General features: G+C 46.7%; 1 protein-coding gene across 1 annotated transcript in view; it reads right to left on the reverse strand.

Moving 5' to 3' along the window:
- LOC143817283 (cyclic nucleotide-binding domain-containing protein 2-like) overlaps positions 1–26717 on the reverse strand; it is a 297967-nt gene that overhangs the window by 122439 nt on the left and 148811 nt on the right. Inside the window, exon 8 of the mRNA XM_077298552.1 lies at positions 1009–1092. Within this exon, the coding sequence (XP_077154667.1) occupies positions 1009–1092 (84 nt within the window). The remainder of the gene's footprint in view (positions 1–1008; positions 1093–26717) is intronic.

The following is a 26717-nucleotide window of genomic DNA, read 5'->3' on the forward strand; positions in this document are numbered from 1 at the left end:
TAAATCTAAAGAAAAATGTAATTGGAAAAAAGTTATCTGACCACTATATATCTACTATATAATCATCTAATTCTGTCTGTGTGTCTGTAATGGAAATCCCACGTCGCTGATTGGTCGCGCCAGCAGCCCGTGACCAATCAGTGACAGGCGCAGTCCGGCCTTAGTTTAGTCACGTTTACTGAACAAGTTCTGTCAGTCACAGTGCCACGTAGTTCAGTCACGTTTACTGAGCATGTTCTGTCAGTCAGAATATTCTAGATTACCGGATGCGTTAGAATCGGACCACCATCTAGTAACTAAATATACCACTAAATATATGAACACAGGTTGCCTATTTCCAGCAGTTACATAGATAATAAATAGCACACAGCGAGCACTCCTTTCTGATGTATCACTTTCATACCACTTTCTTAGTATTAGTCCCAGCATCTGACTCCAACCAACTAGTGATGAGCAAGTATACTCGTTGCTCGGGTTTTACAGAGCACGCTCGAGTGGTCTCCGAGTATTTGTGACTGCTCGGAGATTTAGTTTTCATTGCCGCAGCTGAATGATTTACAGCTACTAGCCAGCTTGAATACATGTGGAGATTCCCTAGCAACCAGGCAACCCCCACATGTACTTACCCTGGCTAGTAGCTGTAAATCATTCAGCTGTGGTGATGAAAACTAAATCTCCGAACACTAAGGCTGCCGTCACACTAAAAATGCAGAAGTGGTGCATATGTTTCTATTATACTTTTCCTCTAATTGTTCCACTCCTGGTTTTGGCTTACAAATACTGATGTAAAATACTGACCAAATACTGATCGTGTGGCGGCAGCCTAACAAATACTCGGAGACCACCTGAGCGTGCTCGGGAAAACCCAAGCAACGAGTATACGCTCATCACTACAACCAACCAAAAATTTGTAATTTCTCTGTTGATAGGTAGTAACTTTAAATATTCAAAATAACCATTTAAGGTCTGACTTTCAGGAAATCAAAAAATAAAAAATTAAGTTCTTACCTGTCTGGTTATGGCAAGCAAGGACACTGAGTCATGGCATACCACCGTTGCATTCCTCTTGGTGTTCGTCAAAATGGCCACATCCTACAAAAAAAGTTCAACCACAAAGAAAATATTGAGATCATTTTATACCAAAATATCTCATTGTCATATTAACTTTACAAGTTTAAATTTGCATGTAAGGTTTCTTTCACATTTCCATCGGTACTCGACCATCGCCAAGCGACGGCGCGACGTACCGACGGAAGTTTGTGAGTTTGTGAGTGACGTGAGCAGCGAACGCAGTGTTTGAACGTGTCCGCTGCCCATTGTAAAGTCCCAGGGAGGAGGGGGTGGAGTTCCGGCTGGGAATGCGTAGTAAAAAATGCAGGACACAACGTACGAAAAAACATTCCCTTGAACGTTTTTTCGATACGACGGCCCACCAAATACCGACACATCCAGTGCACGACGTATGGAACGTATGTCCATACGTCGCGATGCGTCGGTGATACAAGTCTATGTGAAAAAATGCATCCTGCGGGCAACTTTGCATGATGCGTTTTTCTACAGAACGACGCATTGTGACTGTCTGCAAAAGACGGAAATGTGAAAGTAGCCTAATCAAAGGGCTAGCATGAAGCTTCTAGGCCCAATGCAAAGCCCAGAACAGAGCCACCACCAACTATGAAAAACTTACAGATCCTACAAAAAAGCTATGGAGTATAAATTACCCAAAGAGACATGGTAAAAAATGTAACAATTTTATTAAATCAAGTCACAAAAAATAACTAACATGACAGACAAGGTACACGTGTAGTTCATGTACGGCGGACAAAAAACACTGCAAATAGCACCTCGGGTACAGAAAGGGCAAGAACTAGTGGCTTTTAAGGGCAACGAGGTCTAACTATCCAACATAATGGTATGGAAATAAAGTGCATAGTGCCGCAAAGTAACTCCATGTGCCCACTAATGCCGTACAGCCAATTACTTAACAGACCTAAAATAGGTAGCTATAATCATTTAGTTCTGCCAGTCTTACCCAAATAGTGTAGGTGCCAGTGTATGTCTGGCGGCCCCGACGCGCGTTTCGCGTAGGCTCCCTCGGGGGGACATAGTTGTGTGTCAAACTGGGTTTGTATTTAAAGCATACTGGCAGCTGCGGCGGTCATAGCGCATGCGCATCGCCATATCCGGGACGCCGCACACATCATCCCCGGCGCTTCCGGTGTTCAGAGCAGGCAGAGGGAAAACACTCAAGACGTCATTTCCTGCTCCACCGCTGATGAACGCCGGGGATGATGGTCGGCGGACTCAAGTGCGGCGCGCATGCGCGCGTGCATCCTCCGCCATTTTACCTAAGGGAGGAACTAAGGGCAGCGATGAAGAAAAGGCCGATCACATAACCTATGGAATGTGAGGTTATCGTGAGCCGTAAGTGTGCTATACAGGAAGGGGGTAAAGGGAAAAGGGGAAAAAAATGTGCATATAGTGCAACAACGAATGTGACTACCATGCCAAAGCATATGCTAATTTGTAGAAGGAACTAAGGGCAGCAATGAAAAAAAGGCCGATCACATGACCTATGGAATGTGAGGTTATCATGAGCCATAAATGTGCTATACAGGAAAGGGGTAAAGGGAAAAGGGAAAAAGTGCATATAGTGCAACAACGAATGTGACTACCATGCTGAAGCATATACTGATTTTTACCAATCATAAAAAACTCAAGTGGTAGTGAATAACTATCCTATACCTGGAAGGAATACTCCACATATAAGTACCCATTCAGATATGCAGTGCACAATGTGTACCTACAAACATGAACAAATCGCATATGAGACTCGTCACCAAAAATGACAGTCATATTACATCCTACGTGCAGATATGTGAAAAATATAATAATATAAAATAAAAAATAATAAAAAATAAAAAAGAGATGATAAATATTAATAATATCCTATCCAAAACAATACACATATAAATCACAACTATAACAAAGCTGCCAATACATCTTCTTATTTTGTGGTTTAAAAAGCATGATCAGTAGCTGATTGAATTCTTTTCCAGATTTTTCATCCCTCAGGAAACGTGGCCGCCAGAATTTTCAGATGTCATATATACACCCAGAAGAACAGACAATCATGGAGATGGATACGTGAAATACAGGTACTACAAATAAATACAAAGACACACACAATTAAAATCCAGAAACAAAAGATCTGTGCGGACCCGACATTATAACTCTATAAAAACGGAGCAAAACTTATCTGTTCATTCAAGCCATGTGGAGCCATGGTGCCCAATACATTAATCCATCGGCATTCCAATTGTGCAAGTTTTTTCTTCAAATCCCCTCCTCTTATTCCCCCTCTAATGTGATCATCCCAAATACCCTTAGATCTTTTGGGTTACAACCATGGTATTGCCTGAAATGTCTAGGTATAGACTTAAGAGGTACATCTTCCATTGCTTCTTTGGCCGCCATAATGTCCCTGATATGCTCACGGGTCCTGATTCTCAGCTCCCGTGAGGTCAATCCAACATAGGATAGGCGACAAGTACATTTTGCCATGTATACCACAAATGTGGTACTACAGGAAATGTAGTCTGTGATTTTAAACTCTTTACCGTCAACAGAAGTGAATGTTAATGTCCTCATATGATTCCGACACACCAGGCAGTCTCCACATGGGAAAAAAACCCATTTTCTTTTTCCAGAGCCAAAAATAGTTGGGGTTTTAGCAACATAGTGGCTTTTGACCAAAATATCTCTCAGATTTTTAGCTCTCCTGGCAGTCATCAGGGGTTCTTCTGAGAGGTATTTGGCCAACACTGGTTCTGTTCTTAAAATAGGCCAATGTTTCCTCAAGATGTTCCTCATTTTTCCCCACTGATGGTTGAATGTGGATATATACCTAATTTTATCATCCCCCTTCTTTTTTGTTTTAGGTAATTGTGATAATAAATCACATCTTTTCTGATTTTTAGCCCTCACATATCCTCGTTTTATGCTCCTGTTACTGTACCCACGTGACCGAAATCTCTCCCCAAGGTCCCAACGTGGGTACAACAGGGCATTCCACTACCAAACCATCAAATGTTTTTTTGTTTATAGTGCCTTGATATAGAGATTCCTCCAAAATCTCCACAAGTTCCCTCATAAACTTAGGTATAGGGTTATGGGAGAGCAAAGTATACGGCCTGTGGAACAACTTCATCAGTTTATGCAGGATTTGAACCGTAACAGCCTCAACATCAGACTCACCTACAATTTTAGTAGGGCTAATATTTCCTTTCTTGATATTATGCTGCACATCCAGCCTGACGGCTCCATAGGTACGGACGTTTTCAGGAAAGAAACCTCAGTCAATGCACTCCTTCATGCCTCATCATCCCATAATAGCTCAACTATTGGAGCTATTCCCATAGGACAGTTTTTGAGGATGAGGAGGATATGTTCCACAGTTGAGGCATTTGCGAGGCAGTCTGTGGACCTTGGGGAGAGATTTCGGTCACGTGGGTACAGTAACAGGAGCATAAAACGAGGATATGTGAGGGCTAAAAATCAGAAAAGATGCAAATTATGATTCGCTATGACCGCCGCAGCTGCCAGTATGCTTTAAATACAAACCCAGTTTGACACACAACTATGTCCCCCCGAGGAAGCCTACGCGAAACGCGCGTCGGGGCCGCCGGACATACACTGGCACCTACACTATTTGGGTAAGGCTGGGTTCACAGTGCGTTCAGTGATTCCGTTAGACGGACTGCGTTACACCGCAGCATAACGTGGTGTAACGTAGTCCGTTAACGCCACCATTGAATGCAATGTCGGACGCATCGCTAGCGCACGCCCACAATGGGCGTGCGCTAGGGATGTGCCGTCATTGAGTGACGGACCCCAGACGCGGGCTGCAGCGTTTCCGGGTCCGTCACTGCTAGCGCAGATGGAGCTAGCAGATGCTCTATCTGCGCTAGCGCGATATAAACGTCGGCACTTGCGTTACAGCAGCCCGTTAGCGTATGTGCTGAACGGGCTGCTATTAACGCAATGTGAACCTAGCCTAAGACTGGCAGAACTATATGATTATAGCTACCTATTTTAGGTCTGTTAAGTAATTGGCTGTACGGCATTAGTGGGCACATGGAGTTACTTTGCAGCACTATGCACTTTATTTCCATACCATTATGTTGGATAGTTAGACCTCGTTGCCCTTAAAAGCCACTAGTTCTTGCCCTTTCTGTACCCGAGGTGCTATTTGCAGTGTTTTTTGTCCGCCGTACATGAACTACACGTGTACCTTGTCTGTCATGTTAGTTATTTTTTGTGACTTGATTTAATAAAATTGTTACATTTTTTACCATGTCTCTTTGGGTAATTTATACTCCATAGCTTTTTTTGTAGGATCTGTATATTATTAGAGTTTTCCCTGTCATTTTTCATGTCCATTATAGGGTGTATCCCTGTTAGAAGTTGTTCAATTGATATGCATCAGTGGTATCTGTATTAACTATGAAAAACTTGTACGGTCAAACTAAGTTTTACTTGATAGATATTAGGCCTCAATTATGAAAGCTGTCTTTGTTGGCCCTAGGAACCAATCAGAGCTCAGCTTTTATTTTACCAGAGCTGTTTAAAATATGAAAGCTGATCTCTGATTGGTTTCTAAAGTGCTGTCCATTGTCTAGGAGCAAAGGCAATCTACAGGAAGTGCGAAGGGGTCATAGAACAGGAAAATCTTCCCATCCCGTCTCTTCGTACTGTAGGGCAAGGGTCCCCAACCTTTCTTATCTTGAGACTCACATTCAGTTTTGAGAGATAGCAGTGAGTCATATTACATGTGATGTAACCTTAGGAGCCACAAATGTGGCCTTTTGATGGTTGTAACTCTCTGAGCATCCCTCTTAAAAAGTAATAAAGCCCCAAGGGCCCCCTGTCAAATCTCTACCTGGATCTGCTGCTGCAACATCTGCTTCAGTCACCGTGTTCACTCTGTCACCACAGCTGCTGATGAAGGAAACTTTAAGGCTAGGATCTCTGTGGCCAATGGGACAATATCACACCCTATTTAAATTGCCAGCAGTATGCTCGGAGTTGCCAGATATTGTGTCCTGATTACTCCTTGGACTCCAGTGCTAGTACTTCTTCTAAACTGTATCTCGTCCCAACTAGTGACCCTGGCTATATGTCTGCCTCTGCGATCCCTCCTGATCCTGACCCTACTCTGTTTGACCACGTTTTGACTGATCTCCTAACATCCAACCTGGGCTACTCCCTTGACAATGTTTTTGCCTTTTGGTTATGTTCCTTCTGTTCTGACAAACCCTATCTCAGGCTCGCTCCTCCAGCTTCGTGGACGCAACCCAGCGGACATCATTGTAAGTCTATGGAGAGGTTAAAGGATAAAAGATGGGATTCCTCTGGGACCTGCTAGATTGAGTGGCTAATTCCAAGTCTGTCCAGGGTAGCCTTTTGGAGGTGATGGCCCCTGACATATTTCCCCCTTATAAAATAATAAAGTATTTATGTCCTAATTGCTCCTTTATAAAGTAATATAAAGTGGTAATGCCCTGTGCGCCCCCTTGCAAAGTAATCATGCCTCAAGTGCCCCCTTATAAAGTAATAATGACCTAATTACCCCCTTATAAAATACTTATACCTCTCGTGCCCCCTAATAAAGAACTAATGCCTTGAGTGCTCCCTTATAAAGCACTAATGCACTTAGTGCCTTTTTATAAAGAAATAAAGCCATCTCAAAAGGTTGGTAAGTATGATCCCTATGAAATTTAATGTACAATATGCTTTCCTGTGCATTTGTGGCAGTGGCGCAGTTTGGGTTGCCAGTGCTTGGGGCAATGCTAGTACTTTGTAACCTCTAACATGTATTGTATTTTAGGAAATCACCAATGTAATTATAGTTCGTCATTTGTCCCTTTATTTTTTTTTTTTCTGTGTTTTGCTGAAAACTGACATAACATTTTAAAAATAAAAATGTATAAATTGCTATATACCGTATACACTATATAAGCATTTTTATTAACGTTTTAAATATACCGTATATATATATTTTATATCTTATTAAATTTTTCATTGGGCGTGGTGGTTATGTACTAGTTTAAAAATCTAGCATTAACTCTAGTTCCTAATGCGAGGCCTAACTCCAGCTCTTGTAAAGTTGCATACATATGATAGCGGCAGAGCATGTGGCCGCTTTTGGGCCTGAGAGTTGAAGGGGACCGGTATCACACTTTCAACTGTATCCTGGATGCAGATACAATTGCAAGTAATGATGGTAAAGGGAGCGATGATTTCTGACATCTCAGCACAGCGGACGCGATGACATCACGGTATTGCACCCACTGTGCAATGTTTCAGACCATACTCTGCAGAGACCAAAGCAGGGGAGGAATGGGGAGAGGGTTTTTTAATTAAATCAATGAGTACATTGTGGGGTTCTTTATTCTATTTGGAAGGCTATGTGGGGGGCCTTATACTGTTAAAGAGGACTATGTGGGGGTCAACATACTGTTCGGAGAGTTATTATACTATTTGGAGGGCCATGTGCAGATCCATTATACAGTTTGAAGGTCTATGTGAGGGGCCTTTATACAGTTTAGAGGGCTATGTTGAGTACAATTATACTGTTTTGAGGGCAACATGGGTGGTAATTATATTGATTGAGTCGCTATGTTAGGCTAGGGTCACACTTGCGAGTGCAATGTGAGAAACTCGCACGAGTCTCTCGCATCAATACCCGGCATCAATGCCTGAGTACCGGCGGCAGTGCAAGGTATTGATGCGGCAGTGCAAGGTATTGATGCAAGAGACTCGTGCGAGTTTCTTGCATTGCACTCGCAAGTGTGACCCAGGCTTTAGGGCCATTATATTGCTTGGAGAGCTGTGTCGGAGCTATTATACTGTGTGGGGCCATTATACATTGTGGAGGACTGTGCTGGGGCCATCATACTGTGTGGAGGGTTGTGTAGGGTCCATCATACTGTGTGGATGGGTGTGAGGCCATATGCTGTTTGGAGTGCCATCATATTGTATGGAGGGCTGTATCGGAGTCATCATACTGTATGTGGGGGACTGTGAGGCCATCACACTATGTTGGGGTCACCATAGAGGCATAATACTGTGTTGGAGTCACTGTGGGGGTAGCACACTTTACAGTACTTTATGGGGCCATGAAAGAGGTATCTTAGAGTGCGGGAACATTAAGGGTATTCAAAAGGAGCCAAATTACTGTGTAAGGACTAAAAAGTTGTGCAATATGACCTTCTGTGATCTTGCCAAACATTATTTTCAATTTTTTGGGGGGACCCAATTAGGACTTTGGCTATTTATCTCCATGATATATATGTATGTGCCTGCCTTTGTCCAAATTACAGGGAACGCATTTTAAAAACTTGGGACAGTTTTACTTGCAGATTTATTCATCTCTCCCTCACAAAACTACAAGTGCAATTACAGGCGGGTGTGGTGGGCCACAGGGGAGGCGCCAGATATTGCAGAAGGGTCAGCTGGGGCATGTGGTCGCACTGGTAGCAGATAGTGATGTTACAGTAGATGAAGTGGGTCGCTGGACCCCTCAACACTTTCCTCTTGTCCACAAGAATTTTCATGACATTGGTATTGGTCGATAGCTCGGTAGGACTCTCCCACCTTTTAGCCCCAACCCTGATTTCGCACCAGATGAACCCCATCCCAAATAACGACAGGATTCTAAACTTGGATAATAATTGGCCTCAGTGGCTTTTATTATAAACATACAAACATAACAGTAAAGTAATGTGGGGAGGGTCCTTGAAGCTCCAAACTGGTGGTAAACCATAATAGAGAGTGGACAGAAAACAGACCATAATTTACTCCCAGTCGTTACCACATGGACTCGGGAGCACCAAAGTACCCCGAAGGGTTACCACTGTCCACTTAAAACTTGGGAATCCGGCCCACCATTGCCAAGATCCCCTCAAAACACCAGACCCGAAACCAAACTTTACACCAACTGAAGAATCCGTATCCTGATGGATCCCCCAGGCCAATTTAGCACCAACTCCAAGGACCCCTCCCACCGCCTTATGCCACTATGACCCAAAGCAACTTGCCCAGAAAAACCCTCCAAACTAGAAAAAACAAAAACAAGGCGGGAGCGCGGGGTCTCCTGATTGCCTCCAGAGCAGGAACTGGCCACACCCCACACCCTCATTGCCCTATAAACCCCTCTAATGCATATTACCCCCCTCCCCTTAAACATAACCCCACACTCTACCCTTCTGCTCCAAACCCCTGTCATGTCGGCCTGCACGTATGCCACCTAGGGGGAGGGGACGGCTTGCTCCGGCCTGCTCTATAGTGGGAGGTGGCACTTGTGGATGGTATAGGACCCCCATGGGGCGCTCCTTTAGCGGTGGTGTCTGGGTACAGAGTTTCAAGCAGCCCGACACGCAGGTGAACTTGTAAACAAAACTATTTTACTGAAAGAGATACTGACTCTCTCTTAAATGCAGAAGAGCACATGTGCAGCATTATATCTCCTGACAGGATGAGGCTTTACTCCGTTGTGGAGGAGATTATATGGAGAAAGATGTCCCCTCACCTCAGCGTGGACTGGCATGAAAAACTATGATGGGAGCAGTAGTGTTTGCTCCCTCAGGCAGCTTAAACTGCCCATAAATGGAAGTTACCTCAGGAAGTGTGAGAGTGTGAGAGTCCTGAGCTGGAAGTTACCTCAGGAAGTCTGTAAGCCATGAGCTGGAGGCTCCTCCCAGCCATTTCTATGGCAGCTTGTTGTGAGGAAAATATTCACTTACTCGGAAGACACCCGACCATGCTTGGGAAATCTCAAGTAACGAGTATATTCGCTCATCACTAATTGCAATGTATTACATTTTCTAACTCACAGTGCCCAAATTATTTCTGACACACTGGAACAAATCTACTACCACACAACAACTGCCTCATTCAGCAGCAGTAGAACGGGTACCGTGATACCACATGGGAAGCTGTGGAAGAGAACAGTGAAGAGCACATGATTCATTAACTGTTCAGCCTCTGTCATTCATGTCATTTGCTATGCAGTGCACAGCAGAAGAGATGAGTTTGCTGGCTGCTGTTCTCTGTATGTAAAGCTCACTTCATTATACTGAGAGTTTTTTCATCTTGGTCACTGCCTATGTTGAGCACAGCAGCCATTAAACCCATCTGGATTCCCATGCTTGGCAAAGGAACTGGTGGCAGCAACCCAGAGGGCAAAGTTTACTCATTCATCTTGCTTGCCACCCAGAGGATATTTCCGTGGAACAGCACTTGCCGGCAATGTTCACCTTTACTGAATTTCCCCCTGGATCATTCAACAGTAATAGTGGAAGGGGGTCAGAAATTTTGCACATCTGTGCCTCCTCCTACAATATGCTACTGATTGTCGGTAAAATGCTGTTTTGCTACTCCATCAGCGCTAACAGTGACTATGCAAACTACAAATGTAGCCATTCTTAAAAATTCATAAAATTCCAAAAACAATTATGATGCAGAAAGATATTGTTTTAAATTAATTTTTGCGCCATGACATCTTGTGGTTTAAGAATGGCTGCGTCTGTAGTTGGCAGATATATGGAAGACAGGAGATGTGGGAGCCATTTGTAAGAACAAGTTGCCAACCAGTCCCACAGCTATGTGAGTGCAAAGTATTTGTGCATGTCGGTATGGAATTGGTACAATAAGGTCAGGTTCACATTGCTTGTCATCCCAACATCAATGGCTCCATCAGAGCAAACAATGGATATAAAACATCTACACACCTTGTTAAAATACCAGATATTTGTCATGTTAAAAAATTATACAATAATTTCAAAGCTTTTTTTTTTACCAATTATCTGTATACATCTATTAAAAACAAACTATGTTTTTGTTGGAGAAATCAAGATCTAAAATAATATGGTTGCATTAATATACTCACCCCTAACCTCATATTTTTTTGCTGCCCCTTTGAATTTTAGATAGACTCCTACCCAAAAAGACTGAAGGCTATCAGTAGATGGAACATCTAGAATTGCCAATCCTTGCCCCCTCTTTTTTGCAGTAGCTCTAAATCTGTCAGCTTGCAAGGGCATCTCCTGTATACAGCGCCCTCTTCAGATCACCCACAGACTTTCAATTCTGGGATTAGGCTGGAACTTTCCAAAACTTTGATCTTTTCTGGCAAAGCCATTGTTTTGTTGATTGGAAGGTATGCTTAGGGTCGTTGTCATGCGGAAAGGTATAATTCCTCTTCATCTTCAGCTTTTAGTAGAGGCCTGAAGGTTTTTTTCTAAAAAATTACCTGACATTTGGAACTGTTCACTATTCTCTCCACTAAAGCCCGAGGTCCAGCTGCTGTTAAACAACCCCAAAGCATAATGCTGCTTCCACTATGATTCACTATGGGTATGGTGTTTTTATGGTGATGTGCACACACCATGTGTGTTGACGTTATGCCAAACATACCTTTTGAAATGATGGCCAAAAATAATTCTTCCACCTTTGTCTCATAACCAGAGGCCATAACACATTTAATGCATGCTTTGGCAAAACATAGCCATGTTTGGGTGTTTTTCTTAGTAAGAAAATCTTTCCGTCGTGCCACTCTACCCCACAGGAAACATATGAAGAATTCGGGATAAAGTTGTCACATGCAGTATATATCTAGTACTTGCCAGATATTCTTGCAGCTCTGTTAAATTTGCTGTAGGCCTCTTGGCAGACTCCTGGGCCATCAATTTTTGAGAGACATCCAGTTCTAGATAGTAACTCTATTTATGCCATTTCTTGATGACCATCTCACCGTGATCCATGGTATAACTAATGCCTTGGAAAAAAATGTTTCTTCCCTGCTCCTGACTGATAACTTTTAACAATGAGATCCCTTTGCTGTGTTGAAGCTGTTTAGGGAGCATGGGTTTGCTGTAATGCAACTAAGCTGCAGGTTAAGACTGTTTCCGGCCTGACAAATTCCCTTTAAAGATGGAAAAAGTTCTGAAATGATTGTTATGATTTTTTTGCATGAAAAAACCCGAACATTCAGGGTTGGGTAGACTTTTTATATTGACAGTTGTCTGAAGCCCTGGAAAAATAGATTTGGGCAATGTGCTGATGGGGTCATTGACTGTACTGGCACTATGTGCTCTGTCGGACATGATTTTCGTCTGTATCCGCCTATCTGAGGCGGGTTATAGGCTCCGAGACGCTGACAACCACTGTATGTCAGCTTATGATATTTTGGAATTTTTTGGTGAGTTTGTAACATTCTCAGACTTTAGCCATCTGCACTTAGGGAATCTCAGATCAGAGAAGATGGTCGATTTGTAAATGTTTGAAGTGTTATGATTATTCTACACGACCTAATGATTAACGACCCGACACAATATTAAATGGGTTCTAGCAAATGAAGAAATCTGAGCACATTAAACCCCAGGATAAGGGAATATTAATTAGACTGTACAATATGATAAATGAATTGCATATTCTTTTGCTAGCAAAAGGGACCATAAAATATAAAATATAGTGGAAGTGGAATAAGCGCAGAGGAAAATGTTTGCATAATTCTGGATCTGGATTTGTGAAAGACCCCATAAACCAAATTCCTAACGGATGCACCATCCTGCAACTTGAATGCCAATGACTTGAAGCATTATCCCAGCTCAGTCGATTGATTCCTATAATCTTGAAAATACTAGGAAGGACTCATACACTCCGGCAGCAGCACAGCAGTTGTGTGTCCCTCGAATATATACATGTGACGATACTGCATGAGTTTTACAGCAACTTGCAGCAATTCTATGGCTAATATAGGTGAGGAGCAGGGTATTGTCACTTGGGTCATGGACATGGATGCATGGATATAGATAGATAATAGATAGATAATAGATAGATGATAGATGATATATAGATAATAAATAATAGATAATTGATAGATAGATAATAGATAGATGATAGATAATAGATAGATAGCTAATAGATAGATAGATATAGATAATCGATAGATAATAGATAGATGATAGATAGATAGATAGATAGATAGATAGATAGATAGATAGATAGATAGATAGATAGATAGATGATATATAGATAATAAATAATAGATAGATAATAAATAGATAATTGCTAGATAGATAATAGATCATAGACACACTGGGGAACACAATTTTTTAAGAGTTAGGTCAGACAACTGTTCTTAATTAATTTTTGGATGCTGAATCCAGAAATGATCTCAGTTTTTCTCTATCACGTCAAGTTTTTGAACTATAGGATTTTTGTCTTCTCAAAACTATGTAAACTACTGTACCTAAAAAGTGTTTGGTTTTTTTTTTTAAATAGTACAAATATGAACAAAAAATGAAATATATAAGAAATAGGCATGACAAAGTTGTGACTACTCTTACAAGTTGCCACGTAGCTCTATATGAGTCGAATTGTAATCAGATAACAAGTCTTATTACAGATATCAGTGCAATTGTGCTTCTCTGGCAGGTAAGTTGTGTAGGAAAAACTTGACGTGCTAGAAAAAAAACTGACTACATTTTTGGAATCAGCATGCCAATTTTAGTATAAATCAGCTCAAAAACCTAACTCAACAGAAATTTTTTTTCAAATTGTTCCCCTGTGTAATATACAATAGATAGATAGTTAATAGATAGATAGATAATAGAATGATAGATATAGATAATCGATAGATAGATAATAGATAGATATATAGATGATAGATAGATAGATAGATAGATAATCGATAGATAGATAGATAGATAGATAACAGATAATTGATAGATAGATAATAGATAGATGATAGATAATAGATAGATAATAGATAGATAGATGATAGATAGATAGATAATAGATAGATAGATAGATAGAGATAATCGATAGATTGATAATAGATATATAGATAGATAGATAGATAACAGATCGATAGATAAAAGATAGATAATAGATAGATAGATATGTAGCGCCCCCACTGCCGCAGGGCCGAGGGGTACCCGGTACCGGGCCTCTGAGTCTCTGCTCTGGGGTTGTCACGGTGGCTAGACCCAGTCCGTGACCCTGCTGTGGGGCGTACAATAAAGGTGGTGGTATAAGATGATGTTATGGTGCAGTGTAATGCCGGTCGCAGTTAATAACGAGGACACCAGGTTGCAGTCTCTTTACCTCTTTACTGAAGGCTTCAGGTGTCCAATCCAGGGCACTGTTAACCGGGCTGTCTGAGACCGGCCGGTCGAAGGCACATCAGGAGTCCCCTTCACAGGTGGGAATCAGCGTCTACCTTCTAGCGCCTATGTGTTGTAGTCCTTCCCTGCTGAGCACCCCGGGATAGTCCTCACAACTGCTTCTGTCTGTCTCTGATGCTCGTTCTCTCCGTCCCCCAGATGATATGGCTAGGACGCACCCGTATGACGGGGTAGGCCTGGAGTTCTTCCGGGACTCTAGAGTCGCCCCTCTCCCACAGCTGCCTCCGTTGTCTGCTTAGGTGTTTTAGTGAGACAGCCAACCTATAATTGGCTGTCCTGCCGTGGTTTGAAGTAATGCTTGTAGTCCCTTACTTGCTCGGCGTTCCGGCCACCGACGGTTGCCCCTCAGAAGGATGTTGCCTCGATCTTACAGCACGACTCCTTCTGGTTCTATCACTTCTTTGCTGTATCCCCGTTGCTTACTGGTTTGTGCTATGCTTAGAAGTCTGCCAGGATCCCATCCCTGACAGGTCCTCTCACTAGCTCTCCCCAGTTACTTCTCCCTGTCTTCCTGTCCAACCCCCAATTTTACCAGAGTGTGAGGAGTGGCCTACTAGATAGAACCACTCCCCCTGGTGGCCGGAGTGTTAAGTGTAGTGTGAGTGTTACCTGATCAGGTGAACTCCTTTAGTGCAGTCAGACGTAACATCACTCTGCAGCGCCCCAGAGTCCTGGTCGTTGCAGTACTGTGGCTCCGCCGCTAAGGGGAGCTATGGTACGTCTGATGGCACTGAAGGAGTTCATCTGACCAGGTATCACAGACACCAATATATTTCACAGCCGGGCCTCCAGGGGGAGCTAAGGGTTCTATTCATTAGGCCACTCCTCACATACTGGTAAAACTGGGGGTCAGGCAGGAAGTTAGGAAGAAAGCTGACTGGGTTGGAACCAGGCAACACCTTGTGGCAGAGGGTGTTGTGGGGGAAGATTCGGTAGGGCCCCTGTCGGGGGTGGGATCCTGACAGAGGCCTGGCAATTGAAGAGAACGTAACGGGACCGTGCCTGCTCAGTATAGCGGCGGTGCCCAAGGAAGGATTGGAAGCAAGATAGATTGTGCTGAGTGAGAAACGAGATCAAAGCAAGAGGAGAAATACCGGTAGGAGTCGTGCTGTAAGACCGAGGCAACATCCTACTGAGGCGCACAACCGGCGGCCGGAACGCCGAGGAAGTATTAATATATCTAGCTCCAAGCAATACTTCAAACCAACGGCAGGACAGTCAGTCTCAGGCGGGCTGTCTAACATACATCACCAATGAAGACATGGGGGGCGCACTAGGAGAGGGGCGACTCTAGGGTCCCGGAAGAGCTCCGAGCCTACTCGTCATACGGGTGCCGTCCTAACCAGAACATCAGGGAGGGACGGAGGAGAAGAACATCATCCGAACGAGTTGTGAGGGAACATAAGAAACAGACACAACAGTTGTGGGGACTTTCCGTAAGCACAGCAGGGGAGGACCACAACACATAGCGCTAGCAGGAAGGCACAGATTTCCACCTGCAAAGAGAACTCTGGAGGTGCCATTGGACCGGCCGGACTTGCGCAGCCTGGTTATCCGGAATCCGGACTGAGGACCCAGAGATCTTCAGTAAAGAGGTAAAGAGACTGCAACCTGGTGTCCTCGTTATTTACTGCACCGCACCACCACCACCATCCACATCTATCATTCACTGTACGTCGCCTCCCCACCAGCGGGGTCACGGACTGGGCCTAGCCACCGTGACAACCCCAGAGCAGAGACTCAGAGGCCCGGTACCGGGTACCCCTCAGCCCTGCGGCGGTGGGGGCGCTGCAAACTTGGCGTCACGAACAGGATCTACTTAAGCCTGAAGAATCAGGTCATGTGTGCCTTGGGACTGTGATTTACTGTGTTTGGACTGTACTTTATTGCACAGACTGTTTATTGCCATTTGCCACCAAAATCGCCGCCATTACAGCGCTGAGGAGAGCGCAGGAGAAGAAGAAGGGCGTGGAAGTGGGCGTAGACAAGCTGGAGAGCGCGAAAGACAATGGCCGCCCAGTCTAAATATTCCTGCCCCTTGAGGACGTGTCCGTCAGCAGCCGAGATCCGCCTCCTGATTCTCAATGGTGGGCGGAGATAGAGAAAACGAAACCGCCCACGAAGGAGAGAGCGGGAAAAGGACCAGGAAGAAGAAGTCAGCGACATGGAGGACGCCATGGCGAGCCGCCCGGAGCCGGAGCGTGGGGTCGGAGCCGAGGACTCCCCCAGAAACCCGGAGAGGCACCGCAGCCAGACCTCCACAGTTGACGCTGACCTCCTGCAGACCAGAGCAGACGAGCTGATCCACCAACCCCGGCGGACGCCGCTGAGCACCGAGGCCGGGTGGAAGAAGATCTTCATCGGGAGCCTCACCAGACATCTGTCGGCAGCCTCATCTGGTCCGGAGCAGGAAAGAAGTTCCAGCGCTCCGAAGCCAGAAAGCAAGGCCCTGCCGGAAAGCGAGGTGCTGCAAACGGAGATGACAACGCCGCAGCGCGAGGCCCTGCAGCCAGCATTCCAGACCCCAGCGGAGGCAGAGCAGACCGGCACCGGAGGAACCGCATCTGAAGCAGGTATGAAGGACGACCCTGCCCTGACGACCGACACCCCTCCAGTGACTGCTAGTGCCACAGCTGCTGACTCCGTTCCAGTGACTGATCTTGCAGCAGCCGCTACCTCTGCTGCAGCAAATGCCCATACTCAAGCTGCGCAGACCTCCATCGCTGCGCATGATTTAACCGTACATGAAAGACGGATTAACGGCGTTTGTCCAGCACTGGGTGTAACCCTGGACCTCACCTTTCCCAGGCCAGGAAGGGTTAAGTGCCAGGTGCAGCCCTGGAAGCCGTTCAACTAAACCTCGGAAACCTGAAACTGTACATAGTTAACTGTTTGTTTCCCTGCTTTTTGCTACTAATACCCGACCTGGGTTATTCTTAAAGGGATCCCTTAGTTTACCCGGGATCCCTATTGCTTTTGTTTTTGTTTTTATTTTCCTTTTGCTCCTTGTTTACCCAAGTTTACAAAGAACTGCTGGATCATGAACAATGCATGATACAAACTCCTTGTATATAGTTTGCACCTTCTTAAAGGTGCTCCCTGCTGGTTTTACTTAAAGAAGGACTCTTTGCGAAGATACCGCACCGGAGCCTTTGCTGTGTATGGACTGGTAGCTTGAGAAGATGTGCTACCTCATAAAGACTTGGTCCCCTCTTAAAGGGGATGTTCACTTGTGTACTTAAAGAATGGTATTGCTTTAAGACAGATAGATAGCAATAATGTCTTGACCAAAAGGAAAATGATGATGATGCTTACATGTAAAAGTTATATGTATCCAACTAGTTGATTGTAAGAAATGTTTGATAATGTTGATAGAAAAATGAGGACAGAAAGTGAACCCGTACGGGTTGGTCAGAGAGTTCTCTTAGGAGCCATGTAGGGATGGCTCAGTGATTTCAAACTGAAAGTAAATGTTATGTTCTATACTGTGTATAGTAGTTGAAAAGGCAGTAGGCCCGGGCTGAAAAGGGCGGTCCTGTAAAGAAAGGAGAGGCAGTAGGTCTGGAGCCGTTAGGACAGGCGGTCCTGCAGATTTAAAGAAGGAGAATGCAAAAAGTTAATTAACCTTATACTGTGTTATAAGAAGGTCTTTTGTGGAGGCAGAGTGTACGTCCTTAAAGACAATGTTAAATTATTGTTCAAAGAATTTGCACTGAGTAGAATACCCGGTTGGGTAACAGGAGTTGTTTTGTAGCCTGTAATTTATAATGGTTAACCAAGTTTGTAACGTTCAAGTGTCCTCACCTCCCATAAAGGGAAGCTCTGTTCAAGTATACTTATTATTATTGCACTCAAAAAAATTGTATGTCTTTTTGCTAACCTGTATTGTTGTTTTCTTCCCAGTCCAGGAGTACTGGATTTAACCGGGGGGGAGTGCAGCGCCCCAGAGTCCTGGTCGTTGCAGTACTGTGGCTCCGCCTCTAAGGGGAGCTATGGTACGTCTGATGGCACTGAAGGAGTTCATCTGACCAGGTATCACAGACACCAATATATTTCACAGCCGGGCCTCCAGGGGGAGCTAAGGGTTCTATTCATTAGGCCACTCCTCACATACTGGTAAAACTGGGCGTCAGGCAGGAAGTTAGGAAGAAAGCTGACTGGGTTGGAACCAGGCAACACCTTGTGGCAGAGGGTGTTGTGGGGGAAGATTCGGTAGGGCCCCTGTCGGGGGTGGGATCCTGACAGAGGCCTGGCAATTGAAGAGAACGTAACGGGACCGTGCCTGCTTAGTATAGCGGCGGTGCCCAAGGAAGGATTGGAAGCAAGATAGATTGTGCTGAGTGAGAAACGAGATCAAAGCAAGAGGAGAAATACCGGTAGGAGTCGTGCTGTAAGACCGAGGCAACATCCTACTGAGGCGCACAACCAGCGGCCGGAACGCCGAGGAAGTATTAATATATCTAGCTCCAAGCAATACTTCAAACCAACGGCAGGACAGTCAGTCTCAGGCGGGCTGTCTAACATACATCACCTATGAAGACATGGGGGGCGCACTAGGAGAGGGGCGACTCTAGGGTCACGGAAGAGCTCCGAGCCTACTCGTCATACGGGTGCCGTCCTAACCAGAACATCAGGGAGGGACGGAGGAGAAGAACATCATCCGAACGAGTTGTGAGGGAACATAAGAAACAGACACAACAGTTGTGGGGACATTCCGTAAGCACAGCAGGGGAGGACCACAACACATAGCGCTAGCAGGAAGGCACAGATTTCCACCTGCAAAGAGAACTCTGGAGGTGCCATTGGACCGGCCGGACTTGCGCAGCCTGGTTATCCGGAATCCGGACTGAGGACCCAGAGATCTTCAGTAAAGAGGTAAAGAGACTGCAACCTGGTGTCCTCGTTATTTACTGCACCGCACCACCACCACCATCCACATCTATCATTCACTGTACGTCGCCTCCCCACCAGCGGGGTCACGGACTGGGCCTAGCCACCGTGACAACCCCAGAGCAGAGACTCAGAGGCCCGGTACCGGGTACCCCTCAGCCCTGCGGCGGTGGGGGCGCTGCAAACTTGGCATCACGAACAGGATCTACTTAAGCCTGAAGAATCAGGTCATGTGTGCCTTGGGACTGTGATTTACTGTGTTTGGACTGTACTTTATTGCACAGACTGTTTATTGCCATTTGCCACCAAAATCGCCGCCATTACAGCGCTGAGGAGAGCGCAGGAGAAGAAGAAGGGCGTGGAAGTGGGCGTAGACAAGCTGGAGAGCGCGAAAGACAATGGCCGCCCAGTCTAAATATTCCTGCCCCTTGAGGACGTGTCCGTCAGCAGCCGAGATCCGCCTCCTGATTCTCAATGGTGGGCGGAGACAGAGAAAACGAAACCGCCCACGAAGGAGAGAGCGGGAAAAGGACCAGGAAGAAGAAGTCAGCGACATGGAGGACGCCATGGCGAGCCGCCCGGAGCCGGAGCGTGGGGTCGGAGCCGAGGACTCCCCCAGAAACCCGGAGAGGCACCGCAGCCAGACCTCCACAGTTGATGCTGACCTCCTGCAGACCGGAGCAGACGAGCTGATCCACCAACCCCGGCGGACGCCGCTGAGCACCGAGGCCGGGTGGAAGAAGATCTTCATCGGGAGCCTCACCAGACATCTGTCGGCAGCCTCATCTGGTCCGGAGCAGGAAAGAAGTTCCAGCGCTCCGAAGCCAGAAAGCAAGGCCCTGCCGGAAAGCGAGGTGCTGCAAACGGAGATGACAATGCCGCAGCGCGAGGCCCTGCAGCCAGCATTCCAGACCCCAGCGGAGGCAGAGCAGACCGGCACCGGAGGAACCGCATCTGAAGCAGGTATGAAGGATGACCCTGCCCTGACGACCGACACCCCTCCAGTGACTGCTAGTGCCACAGCTGCTGACTCCGTTCCAGTGACTGATCTTGCAGCAGCCGCTACCTCTGCTGCAGCAAATGCCCATACTCAAGCTGCGCAGACCTCCATCGCTGCGCATGATTTAACCGTACATGAAAGACGGATTAACGGCGTTTGTCCAGCACTGGGTGTAACCCTGGACCTCACCTTTCCCAGGCCAGGAAGGGTTAAGTGCCAGGTGCAGCCCTGGAAGCCGTTCAACGAAACCTCGGAAACCTGAAACTGTACATAGTTAACTGTTTGTTTCCCTGCTTTTTGCTACTAATACCCGACCTGGGTTATTCTTAAAGGGATCCCTTAGTTTACCCGGGATCCCTATTGCTTTTATTTTTGTTTTTATTTTCCTTTTGCTCCTTGTTTACCCAAGTTTACAAAGAACTGCTGGATCATGAACAATGCATGATACAAACTCCTTGTATATAGTTTGCACCTTCTTAAAGGTGCTCCCTGCTGGTTTTACTTAAAGAAGGACTCTTTGCGAAGATACCGCACCGGAGCCTTTGCTGAGTATGGACTGGTAGCTTGAGAAGATGTGCTACCTCATAAAGACTTGGTCCCCTCTTAAAGGGGATGTTCACTTGTGTACTTAAAGAATGGTATTGCTTTAAGACAGATAGATAGCAATAATGTCTTGACCAAAAGGAAAATGATGATGATGCTTACATGTAAAAGTTATATGTATCCAACTAGTTGATTGTAAGAAATGTTTGATAATGTTGATAGAAAAATGAGGACAGAAAGTGAACCCGTACGGGTTGGTCAGAGAGTTCTCTTAGGAGCCATGTAGGGATGGCTCAGTGATTTCAAACTGAAAGTAAATGTTATGTTCTATACTGTGTATAGTAGTTGAAAAGGCAGTAGGCCCGGGCTGAAAAGGGCGGTCCTGTAAAGAAAGGAGAGGCAGTAGGTCTGGAGCCGTTAGGACAGGCGGTCCTGCAGATTTAAAGAAGGAGAATGCAAAAAGTTAATTAACCTTATACTGTGTTATAAGAAGGTCTTTTGTGGAGGCAGAGTGTACGTCCTTAAAGACAATGTTAAATTATTGTTCAAAGAATTTGCACTGAGTAGAATACCCGGTTGGGTAACAGGAGTTGTTTTGTAGCCTGTAATTTATAATGGTTAACCAAGTTTGTAACGTTCAAGTGTCCTCACCTCCCATAAAGGGAAGCTCTGTTCAAGTATACTTATTATTATTGCACTCAACAAAATTGTATGTCTTTTTGCTAACCTGTATTGTTGTTTTCTTCCCAGTCCAGGAGTACTGGATTTAACCGGGGGGGAGTGCAGTGCCCCAGAGTCCTGGTCGTTGCAGTACTGTGGCTCCGCCGCTAAGGGGAGCTATGGTACGTCTGATGGCACTGAAGGAGTTCATCTGACCAGGTATCACAGACACCAATATATTTCACAGCCGGGCCTCCAGGGGGAGCTAAGGGTTCTATTCATTAGGCCACTCCTCACATACTGGTAAAACTGGGGGTCAGGCAGGAAGTTAGGAAGAAAGCTGACTGGGTTGGAACCAGGCAACACCTTGTGGCAGAGGGTGTTGTGGGGGAAGATTCGGTAGGGCCCCTGTCGGGGGTGGGATCCTGACAGAGGCCTGGCAATTGAAGAGAACGTAATGGGACCGTGCCTGCTCAGTATAGCGGCGGTGCCCAAGGAAGGATTGGAAGCGAGATAGATTGTGCTGAGTGAGAAATGAGATCAAAGCAAGAGGAGAAATACCGGTAGGAGTCGTGCTGTAAGACCGAGGCAACATCCTACTGAGGCGCACAACCGGCGGCCGGAACGCCGAGGAAGTATTAATATATCTAGCTCCAAGCAATACTTCAAACCAACAGCAGGACAGTCAGTCTCAGGCGGACTGTCTCACATACATCACCTATGAAGACATGGGGGGCGCACTAGGAGAGGGGCGACTCTAGGGTCCCGGAAGAGCTCCGAGCCTACTCATCATACGGGTGCCGTCCTAACCAGAACATCAGGGAGGGACGGAGGAGAAGAACATCATCTGAACGAGTTGTGAGGGAACATAAGAAACAGACACAACAGTTGTGGGGACTTTCCGTAAGCACAGCAGGGGAGGACCACAACACATAGCGCTAGCAGGAAGGCACAGATTTCCACCTGCAAAGAGAACTCTGGAGGTGCAATTGGACCGGCCGGACTTGCGCAGCCTGGTTATCCGGAATCCGGACTGAGGACCCAGAGATCTTCAGTAAAGAGGTAAAGAGACTGCAACCTGGTGTCCTCGTTATTTACTGCACCGCACCACCACCACCATCCACATCTATCATTCACTGTACGTCGCCTCCCCACCAGCGGGGTCACGGACCGGGTCTAGCCACCGTGACAACCCCAGAGCAGAGACTCAGAGGCCCGGTACCGGGTACCCCTCGGCCCTGCGGCGGTGGGGGCGCTGCAACTCCCCTTAGCGGCAGAGCGACATTACTGCAAATACCAGGACTCTGGGGCGCTGCACTCCCCCCCGGTTAAATCCAGTACTCCCGGACTGGGAAAAACAAGAACAACAATACATGTTAACAGGAAACACACAACAATTTGAAATATCATAAACAATTAAACATAACAGTGCTTCCCTTTATGGGAGGTGAGGACTTCTTGAACGTTGCGAAAGTTAGGTCATGCACAGTTTATGACTCTCAGTTCAGTGATTGAAACTGCGGGGACCCCGGGTAAACAAAGGGGTCCCCTTCTAGAAGTTTTTGGAGCAATTCACTGTCCATTACTCCGTTGTCCATTTTTAAAACCTGTAACAGAAGATATGCACACAAACATTTTTCAACTAAATAGCAGCCCTCACTAATACCTCCAAGTTTTGTAGCGGAGGGGGGTTTGATTCTGAGTGCTGCGTGTGGACCTTCGCAGCGCAGTGGTCGCTATTGACCTAGCAGGGCCCGCTATGCTTGCTACCGCTGGTGTAGTGCACTGTCTTCTGGCTACACTTCCAGTGAGTCTGGGTAGCACTGGCAGGCTAGAGCTCTCAGGGCTGCTGCTACCAACAGTGGGTACGACAGATTCGCCGATAGCAGAGGGAGGACCTGCCGGTTCAACGGTTGGCATGGCATCTTCAGGTCGGATCTGCTGAGCTTGCTGAGGCTGCGGGACCGGATGATCTGGTACCACCATTGTTTCTGGTGGGTCCGGCTGTTGGAACATTAGAACAGGTACCACGATGGCCTGATTTATCTGAGTCCAGGACTGGGGAAAATCACCAAGGACAGTGTGGATCATCTTCTCCTCTTCCACAGGTGGGGAGATTCCTGGAGCCGTTTCCCTCTCTCTCAATTTATCAGGGCAGATCTTAAGGTGATCCCTGGATATCGCTGTCGAGGTCTCCCCTCCGTCCTTGCTGATGAAACAGACCTTTGTGTTGTCGAAATCAGATGGCAGGATGGTATACGGTTCCTCTTCCCATTGGTCATCGAGCTTGTGTAGTCTCCTCTTTCATTTGAGTACTTGCTCACCAGGTGACAGGGGAATTGCAGGAGCGTGCTGGTTGTAATCCCTTTCTTGTTTTTGCCTAGCCTGGGCGAGACTTCTCTCCACGCACAACTGTACTTGGCGGTACCTTCGCTGCCTTTCTGTATCCCATTCTGCATCTGGTGAGGTATCTTCGGGGACTAGGACCCCCATGTCTAGATCAACGGGTAACTGGCTAGACCTTCCTCGCATCAGGTACGCTGGAGTGCAATTGGTGGAATTTACTGGGATGTGGTTGTATATATCCACCAAGTCAGGCAACTTTGTCGGCCACAGGTTCCGTTCCTCCACGGGCAAGGTCTTCAATAAGTCGATCACCACTTGGTTCATCTTTTCGCACATCCCATTGGCTTGGGGATGGTACGGTGTGGTTCTGATCTTCTTACACCCGTACAGTTGACAGAATTCTTGGAACACTTCTGCTTCGAATGCTGGTCCCTGATCGGTCAGTACCTTCTCCGGGTAGCCATGGGGCCTACAAAAGTACTGCTGGAAGGCCTTGGCGGCAGTCCTGGCCGTTAGATCCTTGACAGGCACAACCACCAAAAATCTGGAGTAGTGGTCTACAATGGTAAGAGCGTAGATATAGCCTGACCGGCTAGGTGTCAGCTTCACATGATCCAGTGCAACCAGTTCGAGCGGCCGTTTGGTGATGATAGGCCGCAGGGGAGCTCGTTGGCTGCCACGGTCCTTCCTGCGTAGGCTACATGGACCACACTCCCGACACCACTTCTCAATGGCTCTCTTCATGCCAATCCAATAGAACCTCCCTCGGAGTAGCCTCTCTAGCTTCCTCCATCCGAAGTGTCCAGCTCCATCGTGGTAGGCTCCAAGAACCATGGACGCATCTCGCCTTGGCACCACTATCTGCCACACCAATTCATGAGTATGTGGATCGATGCTTCTCCTGCACATCTTGCCATCATGGATAAACAGTTTGCTTCTCCCCTTCCACAGCTGTTGGGTTTCCTGTGGGTCATCTGGGCCGGGATGTAACCCTGCCTGCGTCAAGAGCTCTTTCACCCGACGGACCGCGGGGTCACCATCCTGGGTTTCCGCCCACCCGTGATGGGGCAGGGGGTTCAGCGTAGCATCCGGTTGGTTCTTATGCCTGTTCCTCACATGATGGGAATTCTGAGTGGCTTTTGGGCGATGGAATGCGGGCAGCTCCACCTCTTCAAGTGCCTCCGGGTCTTCCTCTGCTTCTGGCAAATTGGGCATCCGAGACAAGGCATCGGCATTCGCATTCTTGTGTCCTGCCCGGTACTTGATGGTGAAGTTGTAGTTGGACAGCCGGGCCATCCACCGCTGCTCCAAGGCCCCGAGCTTGGCTGTATCCAGATGCGTTAGCGGATAGTTATCCGTGAAGACGGTGAATTTCGCTGAGGCCAGGTAGTGTTTGAATCTCTCTGTCACTGCCCAGACGATGGCAAGGAACTCCAGTTTAAAGGGAACCTGTCACCTGAATTTGGCGGGACCAGTTTGGGGTCATATGGGCGGGGTTTTCGGGTGTTTGATTCACCCTTTCCTTACCCGCTGGCTACATGCTGGCCGCAATATTGGATTGAAGTTCATTCTGTCCTGCGGAGTACACGCCAACGCAACGTAAGGCAATATTGCCTTGCGCAGGCGTTTACTCCAGAGGACAAAGAATGAACTTCAATCCAATATTGCGGCCAGCTCTGGCCAGCGGGTAAGGAAAGGGTGAATCAAACACCCGAAAACCCCGCCCATATGACCCAAAACTGGTCCCGCCAAATTCAGGTGACAGGTTCCCTTTAAAGGAACTATAGTTGTCAGGGTTCCTTTCCATGGGACGAAGCTTCCTGCTGGTGTAAGCGATCACCCTCTCCTTGCCTTTCTGGACCTGGGACAGCACGGCTCCCAATCCCACATTGCTGGCATCCGTGTACAGCACAAACGGTTGGTCGTATTCAGGATAGGCCAGTACCTCTTCTCCCGTCAGTGCCGACTTCAAACACGTGAAGGATCCTTCCAGACCCTCATTCCAGTCAAATGGGGCGTTCTTCCCCTTGGCCTTCTTTGATTGGCCCACCAACAGGTCTTGCAAGGGTGCGGCCTTCTTGGTGAAGTCCTTGATGAACCTTCGGTTGTAGCCTACCAGTCCGAGGAACTGCCGGACTTCGTGGAGGTTGCTGGGCTTCGGCCAGTCTTGGATCACCGTGACCTTGTCGGGGTCTGGGGCCACTTCTTCGGCGCTCACCACATGGCCCAGGTACTGCACTTTGGGTTTCAGCAGATGACATTTGGACGGTTTCACCTTTAAGCCAAAGTTGGACAGGGCTTCAAACACCTCAGCCAGGTGCTTCAGATGGTCTTCATAGGTCTTAGAGAAGACAATGACATCATCCAAATACAGCAGTACGGTCTCAAAGTTCTTGTGCCCCAGACAGCATTCCATCATCCTCTGGAACGTCCCTGGGGCATTACACAATCCGAAAGGCATGTAGTTGAACTCGCAGAGCCCCATCGGTGTCGTGAAGGCCGTCTTTTCTTTGTCCGCCTCTGCCACGGGAACCTGCCAGTACCCACTGGTGAGATCTAAGGTAGAGAAGTAGTTAGCGGATTTTAAAGCAGCCAGAGACTCCTCTATCCTGGGCAGTGGGTATGCATCCTTATGTGTAATGCGATTCAACTGCCTGTAATCAACGCATATCCTCATGGTGCCATCTTTCTTTTTAACAAGGACTAATGGAGCTGCCCAGGGGCTACAACTGTCTCTCACCACCCCAGCCTCCTTCATTTCTCGCAACATGTCCTTGGCACACTGGTAATGAGCTGGGGGTACAGGGCGATACCTCTCTTTTATGGGCCGATGATCTCCCGTGGGGATGTGATGTTGGATCCCCTTCACTTGTCCAAAATCTAAGGGGTGTTTGCTAAATACCCGCTCGTACTCGTAAACCACCCTGTAGGCCCCCTGTTTCTGATGGGATGGGGTGGAGTCAGTGCCCACATGCAATTCCCGACACCAATCTTTCGTGTGCCCTGCAGAACCATTGTCCTCCGTC

The sequence above is a fragment of the Ranitomeya variabilis genome, chromosome 3 (assembly GCF_051348905.1).
Source record: "Ranitomeya variabilis isolate aRanVar5 chromosome 3, aRanVar5.hap1, whole genome shotgun sequence".
Taxonomy (NCBI): domain Eukaryota; kingdom Metazoa; phylum Chordata; class Amphibia; order Anura; family Dendrobatidae; genus Ranitomeya; species Ranitomeya variabilis.